The following is a 14,755-nucleotide window of genomic DNA, read 5'->3' as shown; positions in this document are numbered from 1 at the left end:
GTAGATTATTTAATTTTATGTAAAAAAGTATCAGTGACTTTTAATCGATAATAAATATTTAAAAAGTTACTGCGAGTTAAATAAATAAAAATATATTTTTTTATTTATTATTTTATTAATTATTAAACATTTTAACTGATGGTTTTTTTTGACACTGTTAAACTGAAAATTAATAAAATAATTAACAACCATAATTATTTTTTCAGTGTAATTAAAATAAATAATTATTTTTCGTAAATTAATAATCTTATAATTACAAACTTTTTAAATTAACTCATAAAATATCGATTGTACGTTGAAATTACTGATGACCTTTTTTGTAGCCCTTTAAATTTCCTACAAAAAAGTTCTCTATGACTTTCACCATAAAACCATAAATTACCCCGATAATCGTAATAAATTATTTAAAAATACAATCACACTTTTTTTAATCCCATTAATTTTAAATAAATAATTAATTACCCATTAAAAAAAATTATTAAAATCACTAATCACTTTTTTTTACATCCTTTGAATTATCTACTAAAAATATCTAAATAAATTTGTCCTATAAGAAAAATAAAAAATTAATTTTAAAAATTTATCATTTAAATTTTGCCGCTAAAATTTAAATCTAGTCTCCGTGATAATTAAACTTAATAATTACTCTAGCTCATTAAATATTAAAAATATCGAAAAATTTATAGAGACCTTTTTTGTCCAGCATTAAATTCTCTACAAAAAAGTCCTCATCACTTTTTACCCAAAATCAATATTTACTCCAATAATTAAATAAGTATATAATTAAGTGTTAATTTATTAAATAAATTGTGCATTAATCATTAATTAATAATTACATGTTAATAAATTAATTAAAAATATAGTCTATAATAAATAACTCTTTCATATTGATCATTAATCAATAAATGATTAATCAAATTCCGGTATGTCATCAAATGAATAACCGGGAATTTTTCTGTACGCCATTAATGCGACTCGTACATGATAAGCACCTGGTATGAACATTAATATACCGAGTATTATTATTGGCCACATGCGGTCACTGTACTGTAAAAAAAATAATTACACATCATTATTAATTACTTAATTAATAATTAATGATTAATTAACTATTTTACTTATTGATATTTTGTTTTTTAATGTTATCTCGCTAAATATTAACATGATGGCAAAATTGATAAGGACCTTTTTTGTAGAGGATTTGAAGCTCTACAAAAAAGGTCCTTATCATTTTTCACCTCCGAGTGATGGGTAATCAGATAATCGTAATTAAAGAATAAGTTGATTAATTATTACTTATTTTTAAAAAATGATTGATTTGTTTATTAATTAATTACTCGGTAATTATTAAGTATTTTTAAAAATTGATAAGGGCCTTTTTTGTAGAGAATTTAAAGCTCTACAAAAAAGGTCCTGATCATTTTTCACCTTCGAGTGAACGGTAATGAGATAATCGTAATTAAAGAATAAGTTAATTAATTTTTCTTTTTTCTCCCGAAATAATTAATTTGGTAATTAATTAATTACTCGGTACTTATTGAGTATTTTTAAAAATTGATAAGGACCTTTTTTGTAGAAAATTTAAAGCTCTACAAAAAAGGTCCTTATGACTTTTCACCTCCGAGTGATAGGTAATGAGATAATTGCAATTAAAGAATAAGTCAATTAATTTTTATTTTATTCTAGAAAAATAATTAATTTGTTTATTAATTAATTACTCGTTAATTATTGAGTATTTTGAAAAATTGATAAGGGCCTTTTTTGTAGAAAATTTGACGCTCTACAAAAAAGGTCTGATTACTTTTCCACGTATGTTCAATATTTAGCAAGTTAATCAATTAATTAGAAATTGAGATTGAAAAATTTATTTTATTACTATTCAATTAATTTGATAAATTAATTAATTAATTACCTTGGTATCAATATGACCGCTGACAATTAAACTACCGATAATTAACATGACTGAACCACCAATAAATAATAATGATGCCAAAGTAATTGCTTTCCATGGAATTTTAATCGGCGGTCTCGCGAACTAGAAAAATTGAATTTTTACTGTTTTAATTAATGAATTTATTATTACTAATTAATCAAGTACCTGGGAGTCAACGAATCCATTGTGGTCAGCCTCTGTCAATTGTGTGTAATCCACGTTGTCGTATTCACGGTAATTATTATTATTTATACTTAAATTACTCCAACTATTTATCAAATTTTTTCTTCTTGACATAATAAATTTATAAAAATTACCTGGGAACAAAAAAATTCATTAGTAATTAATAATTGATCATTTAGACACAGAGAAAAAATGATACTTTAGTTAAAAAAAAATTTTTTATTTTTATAATTTATCATTTTTTTGATTATTAATGATAAAGGAAACATCGATAGCATATTCGTGTTCCTGACTTAATTCCCTGTTGTTTGAGTACCCACATCACTATATTTTGACTAAAAAAAAATTAGTCATATATATGATCTATGAAATATATCAAAAATGACTTCTTTTAAAATATAGCGATGTGGGTACTCGTTTCACGCGGAATTTTATGAACTTTAGTAAAATCGTGTCTTCGTTCACTTAAAAAAATTACTGCCCTAAATTAAGTTGAAAAAAAATTTCATTATCATGATTATCGGTAAGTATTATTATGTATCAGTTATGAAGGCAAAATGAATAGCGTATTTGTGTTTCTGATGCAATTCCCTGTTGTTTGAGTACCCACATCACTATATTTTGACTAAAAAAAAAAATAGTCATATATATGATCTATGAAATTTATCAAAAATGACTTTTTTATAATATAGTGATGTGGGTACTCATTTGACGCAGAATTTCTTCAACTTCAACAATATGATAGTTTTAATTCCATAAAAAAATTTGTATTCTGATTTAACTCGAAAAAAAAAATTAATAATCATGAGTATCTGTAATTATTAGTACAAATCAAGTATGAAGATAAAATTAGTGACGTATTCGTGTTTCTGATGCAATTTCCTGTTGTTTAAGTACCCACATCACTATATTTTGACTAAAAAAAAAATTAGTCATATATATGATCTATGAAATTATCAACTTCAACAAAATCATACTTTTATATTTTTCTCTTAATTTTTACTCCTAATCAACAAAAAAAAAATAATTAACAGTTATGAGTATCTCAAATTTTTATTACATATCAATTGTAAAGGCGAGGTGAATAGCTTATTTGTGTTTATCACACAATTTCCTGTTGTTTGAGTACCCACAGTCATATATATGATCTATGAAATTTATCAAAAATGACTTTTTTATAATATAGTGATGTGGGTACTCATTTGACGCAGAATTTCTTCAACTTCAACAATATGATAGTTTTAATTCCTTAAAAAAATTTTTATTCTTAATCAACTGAAAAAAAAAATTTGATAATTATGATTATTGTTAATTGTTATTAAATTTCAATTTAAAAATCAAAATCAATAGCGTATTTGTGTTCCTGATGTGATTCTCTGTTGTTTGAGTACCCACATCACTATATTTTGACTCAAAAAAAAAATAAGTCATATATATGAGCTCTAAAAATATATGAAAAATGACTTTCTCATAGAATATGATTGTGGGTACTCATTTTAAGCGGAATTTTATCAACTTCAACAAAATCATACTTTTATATTTTTCTCTTAATTTTTACTCCTAATCAACAAAAAAAAAATAATTAACAGTTATGAGTATCTCAAATTTTTATTACATATCAATTGTAAAGGCGAAGTGAATAGCGTATTTGCGTTACTGACATAATTTCCTGTTGTTTGAGTACCCACATCACTATATTTTGACTAAAAAAATAATTAGTCATATATATGATCTATGAAATTTATCAAAAATGACTTTTTTTATAATATAGCGATGTGGGTACTCATTTTACGCGGAATTTTCTCAACTTCAACAATATTATACTTTCAATTCCATTAAAAAATTTTTATTCTTAATCAACTGGAAAAAAAATTTAATAATCATGATTACTGTTAATTTTCATTAAATTTCAATTCAAAAATTAAAATCAATAGTGCATTTGTCTTCTTGATGCAATTTCCTGTTGTTTGAGTACCCACATCACTATATTTTGACTGAAAAAAAAATTAGTCATATATATGATCTATGAAATTTATCAAAAATGAAATTTTAATTATCATTCCTTGTGGGTACTCATTTTACAGGAAATTTTATCACGAATTTTAATATTAGGGTGTCGTGGAAATAATTTTCAAATTCAAAAATTCAAATTATTTACAAGTTTTCGAATAATTTTTATTCTTCATATAAATAAAAATGAATATATATCCAGAGTATTAAATAAAACCTTGATATTTTTCATAAATTTAAAAAAAAAAATTTTTTTAGTGGCAATATTTGAATTATCATTTTTTAAAAATTGAATTTGAAAAAAAGAAAAAAACTTCGATATTTCTTTCAAGTTTAAAAATTGAAGTTCTTACCAAAGTTCTTATGACATCAGTGGCAGTAATAATGATAATAATAATTATTATTATTATTATTATAAAAATTACAAAAATATATAATTTGCATATACGTAACTAGAGTATTTATAATTCTAGTTATAATTGATAATCATAATATATAATATAAGAAATATAAAATCCAATAATTTAACCATGGAACGAAACTATGGATTTATTCAACTTCGTAATAAATAAACAAACGAGAAGTTGGCTGCGACCTACTTCCTGTACAACTGCATACAGTAAATACCGACGATACTCGATAGATCGATTCTCGTTTTGTATCTCTGTGATATCAGTCCTCTCAATACAAAGAGCGGGAAAATTCAAATTTTTCAAATTTAAATAACGGGATTTTATAGCCCAGGCTGTGTATGGAGGAAAATTTTATTAAAAAAGTATGGAATAAAATTAGTAAATTTATATCGTTAAGGGAAAACGCTATTGAAATTTTATAATTTCTACAATCTTGATATTAATTTAATTACTATTTATATTTTATAATTTTTATAATGTGGGTATGCAACTAAAATATAAACTGCGTTAGCAAACTTTACTATCTATTTAATAAATTTTATTATGTAGTATAGTAAATTTTACAAATAAATTTAGATTAATTTAACTCTATTACAATGGAATTTAATAAAATTTAATTTTTATTGGTTTTTAAACTTCTTATTATTGTTATTATTAATATGATTATTATTAACGACAAGTGTATTAGTGTCGGCGTAAATTTAAATATTTTAAAAATAATTAGACTGGGCCGGGATTCGAACCCTGATCTCCCGCGCGGGAATTCTGCCCTCAGTCTGCCGGCCCGACGTCTCTTTTGAACGACAGTCTCTGAACTTGTACTATAGATTTTTATAGGATGTCTCTAGCAATTGTTAATTAAATCTGTCTGCTTTAGAATAATTACAAACTGCACAGTAATTAGTAGTTGCTGTGTAATACTCAACACCATTCTATTGATCTGATTTACATAAATTACTATAGAGACAGTAACTTTTTTATATCGTCCAGTATTTGATAGATACTTTTAGTTAATTTTAATATTTTAACAGAACAAAAATAGTTTTATCGTATAATTAAAGGTATTACTCAACGTTAGTAATTATTGAATATTCTGTTAATAAGAATCGATATTCTATCAATAAAAAATACCAATAGAATAGTTAAATAAGTAGTAATGTAAGAATTTTCAAAAATAAACATTATTAATAAGTTTGTCGTAATCGCCCGCGTAAAATTCAAATATCTCAATAAATATCGCTCATATCAAAAAATTTACAATGACCTTTTTTGTAGCCCATTAAATTTCCTAAAAAAATTTTTTACAACTTTTTTCTCTAAAATAATAATTAACAGCTCTGCGATCTATAATTAAAAAACAATCTATTTTAAAATTCAAATTTCCCGCGAAAACTAAATTACCTACAAAATTCTAAAATTCACACAAATTTAAAACCCAACCCCTCTTTAGGCCCTTAAATTCTAATTTTCTATAATAATAACGCATAAAATTCATATTCAAACCCCGGGTAGAAATTTAAAAAAATATAATTACAATTTTAACCAAATTTTCAAAAATCAAATTTTAAATCTCAATAAATAAATAAATATATTATATATATTATTATCATTGTTAGTATAGTTAAGTATAGTTATTACTGTACTACTATTCTATTGATCTGATTTACATAAATTACTATAGATCTATGTAAATATAAATCTATATAAATGATTGTTAAGGCCATCTAGAAACGAAAATTTTGAAAAAAAAACCATTAGATTCCGACCATTATTACGAAAGTTTTGATCAAAAAACCATAAAAAGAGCGGTTTTTTTGAAAATTTAATATTTTTTGAACTATTGATAAAAAAAATCTCAAAATTTATTAGGAAGCCTCTTTCGAGGGCTACTAAAAAATACAAAAAAATTAAGAAAATCCGAAAAGACAATTTTTGAAACCGTCCGATTTGGCGTGGAATACCTCATATATATTTATTGAACCGGAAGTATTCGCAATTCATCGAAACTGAGTAAAAAAAGTTGGCCATATGTTTCTAAACATGAACGGTATCAGCGCCCTTGTAAATCCTAGCGGTGACTTTTGGAACTAATTTTTTTTTTTTTTTCATTTTCTTCGTCACTAACCAATCACTATTATATATACATATTTATATATATAACCCCAGTAATTTCCGTCTACTCAATCATTCACAACTGTCTATAGTCATATATTTCAAATTTTCATATATGACCGTGTACATAGTCATATATTTTGTTTTTTAATTGTAGATTATATTTATTGAACCGGAAGTATTCCCTATTCATCGAAACCGAGTAAAAAAAGTTGGCCATATGTTTCTAATCAGGAACAGTAACAGCGCCCTAGTAAATCCTAGCGGTGACTTTTAGAACTAAAAATTTTTTTTGCTGCTGCGTGCTCTTTCAGACACAAATAATTTATAATCGCGTGCTTATGATTACAAATAATAATAATAATAATAATAATAATAATAATAATAATAATAATAATAATAATAATAATAATAATAATAATAATAATAATAATCATTATTATTAATTTTCTAAATAATAATTAAAATAAGAATACAAATAAATAAAAAAGGACTGAATCCATGCGGACTAAAATTAAAATCGAACGAAATATATATCGATACTATAAATTTCGATTATTATTTAAAATTCTTATATATTTATATGAAGTCATAAATTTTCTCGACAGGCAACTAAAAAAGAAAAGAAAAAAAAGAAAAATTTATATAAATAAATTAATTCATATATTTTATATATACATACGAACATCTATATATACACACATATATATATAAATATCGATTTATTTAACATGTCATATATTTACTATCTCTAGTGGGGAGTTAATGCGACGCCTGCGTCAACTCATACATTTCACCCCTTTATACATATATACAATTCATCCCCATCTACACATATACATATATACGAATACATATATATTGAGTACAACAGAGAGTAAAATTTTGTTCAGTGCGGGCTCTGGGGGCGGCGAGGGCGGGTCGGCCTCCTCTAAATATTTCTTATATATATTTAATATATAAATATACATATATATTAAAATTACACCATCTAAATATTGATAAATACCTTAATATATGAACATTCATATATATTTAAAAAAAAAATTTTAATCTCAAGCTTGAAAAATTCTTTTTTTTTTCAATCATAAAATATATGAGTGATATTTTTATATTATTATTAATTATCAGTCATTATTAATAATAATAAGTGTGTAATTAACGAGTATTAATCGATAGTATTAATTAAAAATAAAAAATATATATAATTAATATTATTTTAATTAAGGGAGTGACGTAATAAATTAATTATTATTTTTATTAATAAAGGGAGTGAAGAAAAAATTTTTTTTTACTGGGTTATGACTTAAATTATTTTATTTTAATTATTATTATTAATTAAAAATTTTTTGAGCTAACCCGCGACCAAATCGTCCCCACCTCGCATCAGGTAATTATTATTTTTATTATTATTGTAATTAATTTCTTAATTAATTAATTAGAAAAAAAAATTAATTGAATTTTTAGAGGCAGTAAAATTAAAAAAAAAAATGAATGATAAAATTTAGACGACGTAATTGTAGAAAAAAAAAAAAAAATGAGTAGATATAATTTTAATGCGGAGTAATGTCGGAATATTGACAATAATTGTTGTTATTAAAAATTTATGATAATGGTAAAATTATTGAGAAGGAGCAAAAATATGAGAAAAGTGATAAGGACCTTTTTTGTAGAGAATTTAATTTAGTACAAAAAAGTAATCAATGATTTTTTTTGTGCGTCTGATATTTCACGAGTTATTTTGTGAGAAAGATAAAAAGTTTAAAAAATCGCGGGAAAAATAAATAAGGGAGTGATTTTGAATTTTGGTTTTAGCGATAAGTGATATATCTTTGGTACCATTGGAGATTGACGAAAAGTCATAGAGAACTTTTTTGTAGACAATTTAAAGGGCTACAAAAAAGGTATCTTGTGATTTTTATATATTTTTGATATTTAATGAGTTATTTTATTTTTAAGTTTTAAAAATCTAAATATCGCGCGGGAGGAGAAATTTATTTAATAAATATTTAAATGCCGGTATCTTTCAAACGCCTGAGATAAATTTAAAATGATAAGGGTCTTTTTTGTAGATTATTTAATTTTATGTAAAAAAGTATCAGTGACTTTTAATCGATAATAAATATTTAAAAAGTTACTGCGAGTTAAATAAATAAAAATATATTTTTTTATTTATTATTTTATTAATTATTAAATATTTTAACTGATGGTTTTTTTTGACACTGATAAACTGAAAATTAATAAAATAATTAACAACCATAATTATTTTTTCAGTGTAATTAAAATAATTAATTATTTTTCGTAAATTAATAATCTTATAATTACAAACTTTTTAAATTAACTCATAAAATATCGATTGTACGTTGAAATTACTGAGGACCTTTTTTGTAGCCCTTTAAATTTCCTACAAAAAAGGTCTCTATGACTTTCACCATAAAACCATAAATTACCCCGATAATCGCAATAAATTATTTAAAAATACAATCACACTTTTTTTAATCCCATTAATTTTAAATAAATAATTAATTACCCATTAAAAAAAATTATTAAAATCACTAATTACTTTTTTTTACATACTTTGAATTATCTACTAAAAATATCTAAATAAATTTATCCTATAAGAAAAATAAAAAATTAATTTCAAAAATTTATCATTTAAATTTTGCCGCTAAAATTTAAATCTAGTCTCCGTGATAATTAAACTTAATAATTACTCTAGCTCATTAAATATTGAAAATATCAAAAAATTGATAGAGACCTTTTTTGTCCAGCATCAAATTCTCTACAAAAAAGGTCCTTATCACTTTTTACCCAAAATCAATATCTACCTAATTATTTAACATTAACCTATTTTTTTAAATTTTATTTTCAACTAAACTGAAAGTGATTAATCAATTAATTTTTTTAAGAGTTATGGAGTGTCCTGGGCCAGTTGAAAGTGGCCGGAACTTTCGTCTACTCTCAGAAGAAGAGTTACCTCAGCTTCTAGAGTTCCTCAATGGCTACTTACCCGAGTCTCTTAAGGTAATTATCTCAAATTTAAAAAAAATTAAAAATTCCCGCGAATTTTAATTTTTTAAATTTTCGCGGGAAAATTTGAAAAATCTTTTTTTTTTTAAATTTATCGACTGCGGTTTTTTTATTGACGTTCTTTTCGTGCATGCAGTGAGAAATAAAAAAAAAAGAGAAATAACTTTACGTGCAGTGAAATTCAACCTTGACCGTAAACCTTTTGTCCTTAGCATGCAGTAGTTTAATAATCATTAATAAATTCACTATGAATAAATTTTATCGCCTGTTAAATTACAACTTAATATTTTATTTATTTATTATTTTTTTTTTCATAATTAAAAGAATTAAAAAAAAAGTATGAGTTGTTTTTTATATTTTATCGACTGATGATAATTTTTTTTTGCAGTTCCACCAGACAGTATTGACGTACATTAACAATAAAGTATGGGATTTTTATTTTTATGTCGCTAACGATTGGCCTGAGGTGCCAGTATGCTTACACTTTCCTGGTATGACACTATCGGTAAGATTTAAGTTATGTTTGACTTTACAGTTTAATTGTGCAGATAATTTCGTGAAGTTTGAGTACCCACATCGATATGTTTCGGCGACAAAAAAAAAATTTCGAAAAAAAAATTTTTTTAGAAATGGAATTCGGTTTTGGGATTTTTGAGTTTAGAAATCAATTTCTGGGGGACATTTTGTGAAGTTTAAGTACCCGGAGTGCGGGGTTTGGGGGAAGAAATTCTCAGTATGAAAAAATTAATTTTTATAATTTTTTGAAAAATTGAGAAATTAGATGATAAATTTTTTTATTGTAATATAGGGGTGTGGGTACTCGTTTTAAGTGAAATTTTGTTAGAAACAAGAATATTATACTCATTGCGCTCTAAATAATTTTTTAACGAAAAATAAATGTGTGTTCCACTTGATAGTAATTATTGTTGCCTCTACTGAACACAGAATGAAAAATGAACATGATTACTAAATTTGTCATCAAATTTCCGTTAATTTGAGTACCCACATCATTATATTCTGATAACATTAAAAATATGTTATTATTTTAATTACCAAAATTGATAAATTTTTAGATTTATTTAATATATCGATGTGGGTACTTATTTTACGCAGAATTTCATCAGTTTTTCGAATATTATAGCCTTCATTATGTTCAATGATCGGTATCGTAAAAAAATTCACTATTTACTAACAATGAGAGTAAATAATAATAATTTTTTATTCTAATAAATACCAAATAAAAAATGAACATTTTTATTGTATTAGTGACCAAATTTCCTGTAATTTAAATACCCACAACAATATATTTGAAAATCATGAAAAATTAATTGTTGTCAACTATTAATAATTAATTAAATTCATTAATTTTAATATATCGATGTGAGTACTCATTCTACGCTGAATTTCATCAATGTTTCAAATATCATAGCCTTAATTTTATAAAATAATATTAAGAAAAAAAAATTTCACTATTTACCGAGAATGAGACTAAATAATAATAATTTTTCATTCTCATTAATAAAAAAAAAAGATTACTACCGTAGCATTTGTGACAAAATTTGCTTTAATTTGAGTACCCACATCAATATATTTAAAAAAATGAAAAATGCCTAATTGTTGCAAACAATCAATAATTAATTAAACTAATTAATTTTAACAATTTTTTAATATATCGTTGTGGGTACTCATTTTACGCAGAATTTTACCAGCCTTTCGAATATCATAGCCTTCATAATGTACAATGATCGGTATCGAAAAAAAATTCACTATTTACTAACAATGAGAGTAAATAATAATAATTTTTCATTCTAATAAACACCAAATAAAAAATGAACATTCCTATTACATAAGTGACCAAATTCCCTGTAATTTGAGTACCCACATCAATATATTAAAAAAAATAAAAATTACCTAATTGTTGCAAACAATTAATAATTAATTAAACTAATTAATTTTGACAATTTTTTAATATATCGCTGTGGGTACTCATTTTACGCAGAATTTTGTGAACTTTAAGAATATCGTATTTATGATGATGTAAAAAAATTTCCGGAAGAATAAATTTGAAAAAATATGATTTCAGCCTCACGGTTTACTGTACGAGAGTTTTGGCGTTTATTGTCCAACAGATAAATTAGATAATTTATCACTATTACGTGATGAAGACATACTCATTGATTGGACAAAGCCATTATATATAAATTTCATTCATTGTGATATTGCTGATGAATTATTTCGTCTTTACAACGATATTGGTACAATTGAACGTGTATTGGGCGACGTATGGGCGTACAAAAAATTTGACAGTGAAGACAATGACGATGAATCGACGTCTTTAATGAATGAATCTGATGAAAAATTAGATAATCAACAGGAACTTAAACAATCGGATGAACAAACAGATATTGTTGAAGTATTGCCATTGAATAGTGAACACGCTGAAGGAATACACGAATTATATCCGGCCAATGATATGGAATGTCATGAATTATTTCTCAGGCTTATTAGAATCCTTCCAGCAGGTGGCGTTTTTGTAAACAATATTCTCGCTGCTTGGATGATACAATCTTATTATGGTGCTATGTTTTCCATGCAAACTAAACCGGAATATCGGCGTAAGGGTTACGGTACACGATTAGCGAGGTGTGTAAACTTTTTATTTTTTTTTACTGAAACAATAAAATTTTTTTTTTTTTTTTTTTTTTTTACCAATAATCGATAGTACAGTCGATTTTGTGAGGAAATTTCCGCTCATTTGAGTACCCACATCAATAGTTTTTGTCATAGTTGACCGGAAGTACAATGATGCGGTTGTTCGAAACAATAAAAATAGTGTTATAAATTTTTTATTTGAATATATTATTGTGGGTACTCATTCTACGCAGGATTTCTTACTGAAGACGACAAGAATAATTGACAAATAAAAAAAAAAGTTTTTTGAATTTTGAAAAAATTTTCTTTGTTCATCAAATTTAAAAATCTAATGATGAGTCGATTCGTATTTCTGAGAAGATTTCCATTAGTTTGAGTACCCACATCATGATATTTGGAGAAAATCAATCGGAAGTTCTAAATACCGATTTTTGAAAATTGTCGAAAGTGACCAGAAAACATGAAATTGTAATGTAGTCTTGTTGGTACTCATTTTACGGGAAATTTTGTCTACTATTCGAAAATCCTAGTGATTTTTGAAAATATTATTTTACTTGGCCGCTATAGCGAGAATCAATGAGATCGTTTATTTTTTTAGGTTTCTAACAAAAGTAGTATCCGATCGCGGTTACATTCCGTTCGTAGTAATACGTCCAGAAAACGAAGCTAGTCAAAGTTTATACAAAAAATTAGGCTTCCATAAGTTATATCAAACGGTAAGAGCGACAATGACTCCACATGGATGGGAAGAAGAGGCGGTGGGAATAGTCGAAGAACTGGACCAAGTACAAAAAAATGATAGTGATTGTGAAAAATTTGATAATATTGTACGTAAATTGAGAATCGAAGAGCGTGTTATTGATGCATTTACTAGTGAAAATGACGAACAAACTGTTGTACCGACTGTTGGTCAAGACGATGATGACAACACGATACTCGATACGTCTGAGTCACCCAAAGATGACGATGATAATGAATTAGAAGGTGAAAATGGTTATGGAAAATGTCACGATGAAATTCTTGAACCGATTGATGAAAATGTTGAAGATAAAATTACGGATGAATGTGATAGTGGTTAAAATAACTTTTTTTTTATTTTAAATGATGAAAAATCTTCAAACTTCTTTACCGACGTCAAAATCTGCTTTACTGACTTCAAAATCTGCTTTACCAATTTTTTGAAATCTGCTTTATCGGTAATAGAAAAAAATCACCAGACAATTTTGATTACCGATAGTTCGATCTGCTTTCACTTGTCCCACAAACCTGCTTTTTTTTTTACAGAAATCTGCTTTCGTCTTACCAACGGATTTTTTTTCCATTTTATTAAAACTACTAAATATTTTTATAAAAAAAAAAACTAAAAGTAATTTGTAAAAAAAAAATAATAATAATAAAGAATTTTTGGGGATTTGATAACTATATCGACAGAACGTAGGGAATTTTTTTATATATAGATATAAAGAAGTAAAGAATAAATATAAAATAATAAAAATTAAATTACAGATAATTTTTTTACTTGAGTAATTAGTTTAAATTTTTTAAATAAAAAAATTCTGTTTTACCGGCCGTAAGTTCTGTTTTATCGGCACTTCTTTATTATCAAGTATTGATTTAAGTACAAAAATTATTTAAGGAATCTGTTGTACCGCTGGATTCTATTAAAAATAATCAAAATTTACATTACGTATATTTTAGCTCTGTCGGTACAAATAATAGTTTTTTTAACTTGAAAATTTGGAAAAATTTTAATTACTTATTTTGTGCTCATGACGAACATTTTGAAAAATTATCGCTACTTTACCGACGCGTCTTTTTTATCGACAGTAGTTAATTTTTTTGTTCATAAAAAAAATTGATTTCATTATTTTCAGCCAATCGGTTATTTTTGATTGGCATCAAAATTTTTTTTTTACTGACACGGGATAATTTTTAGTAAATTTCAAGTTAATTGAAAAGAATACAAAAATTTACTGGAATTAATATAAAAATAACTCAAAAAAATTACGATTTGTTTTATCGAAACTCAAATCTACTGTACCGGCATATTAATTAACTAATTTTCTAATTAAAATCTTGCCGCGTTTTTAAAAGAATAATTTTTTAAATTTAAATAATTCTTATATTTAATTTGTAATTTTTTATCGGCGTTCTACGCTACCGGCAACAAGAATCTGTTTTACCGACACTGCAAATTATATTATTTTTTATTGTTTTTTATAATTATATTTTTATCAATAAATGTTTTATCAGTATTGTCTGCATTACCGGCCGCCTGTTTTACCGACTGTCGATTTTTTTATTATCACGAGATTCTGGTACAATTAAATAGTAAAATTGATCTCATATCATATTTTTTATTTTAATAAATAGGATAATAAAAAAAAATTGAAAGTAAATAGCGTAATTTTTTTTTTTACTT

The 14,755-nt window shown here is 24.9% G+C and overlaps 2 protein-coding genes across 2 annotated transcripts; one reads left to right on the top strand and one right to left on the bottom strand.

The window, feature by feature from the left end:
* Positions 1-775: 775 nt before the first annotated feature.
* LOC130674716 (transmembrane protein 230) lies at positions 776-4,713 on the bottom strand. The gene is made up of 4 exons (XM_057480130.1): positions 4,480-4,713; positions 2,099-2,250; positions 1,913-2,035; positions 776-1,047 (listed from the first exon to the last, which is right to left on the bottom strand). Exons 2-4 carry the CDS (start codon positions 2,228-2,230, stop codon positions 910-912), a joined length of 393 nt encoding a protein of 130 aa, XP_057336113.1. The 5' UTR covers positions 2,231-2,250; positions 4,480-4,713; the 3' UTR covers positions 776-909.
* A 2,845-nt stretch (positions 4,714-7,558) lies between these two features.
* Positions 7,559-14,755, top strand: LOC130674774 (uncharacterized). Its single transcript, XM_057480187.1, has 5 exons — positions 7,559-8,041; positions 9,563-9,675; positions 10,070-10,186; positions 11,765-12,324; positions 12,932-14,755. The coding sequence occupies exons 2-5, from the start codon at positions 9,565-9,567 to the stop codon at positions 13,410-13,412; spliced, it is 1,269 nt and encodes a 422-aa protein (XP_057336170.1). The 5' UTR covers positions 7,559-8,041; positions 9,563-9,564; the 3' UTR covers positions 13,413-14,755.

Source organism: Microplitis mediator, chromosome 9, assembly GCF_029852145.1.
Source record: "Microplitis mediator isolate UGA2020A chromosome 9, iyMicMedi2.1, whole genome shotgun sequence".
Lineage (NCBI taxonomy): Eukaryota > Metazoa > Arthropoda > Insecta > Hymenoptera > Braconidae > Microplitis > Microplitis mediator.
Note: the sequence above shows the minus strand (reverse complement) of the source record. Positions and strands in the feature narration are given on the sequence as shown.

Coding starts and splice junctions, on each gene's coding strand:
- LOC130674716 (XM_057480130.1), bottom strand. CDS start 2,230: ATGTCAAGAAGAAAAAATTTGATAAATAGTTGGAGTAATTTAAGTATA. Junction 2,036..2,098: donor ATGGATTCGTTGACTCCCAG/GTACTTGATTAA, acceptor CAATTTTTCTAG/TTCGCGAGACCGCCGATTAA. Junction 1,048..1,912: donor GCGGTCATATTGATACCAAG/GTAATTAATTAA, acceptor TTTTTTTTACAG/TACAGTGACCGCATGTGGCC.
- LOC130674774 (XM_057480187.1), top strand. CDS start 9,565: ATGGAGTGTCCTGGGCCAGTTGAAAGTGGCCGGAACTTTCGTCTACTC. Junction 10,187..11,764: donor TTCCTGGTATGACACTATCG/GTAAGATTTAAG, acceptor ATATGATTTCAG/CCTCACGGTTTACTGTACGA. Junction 12,325..12,931: donor TACGGTACACGATTAGCGAG/GTGTGTAAACTT, acceptor TTATTTTTTTAG/GTTTCTAACAAAAGTAGTAT.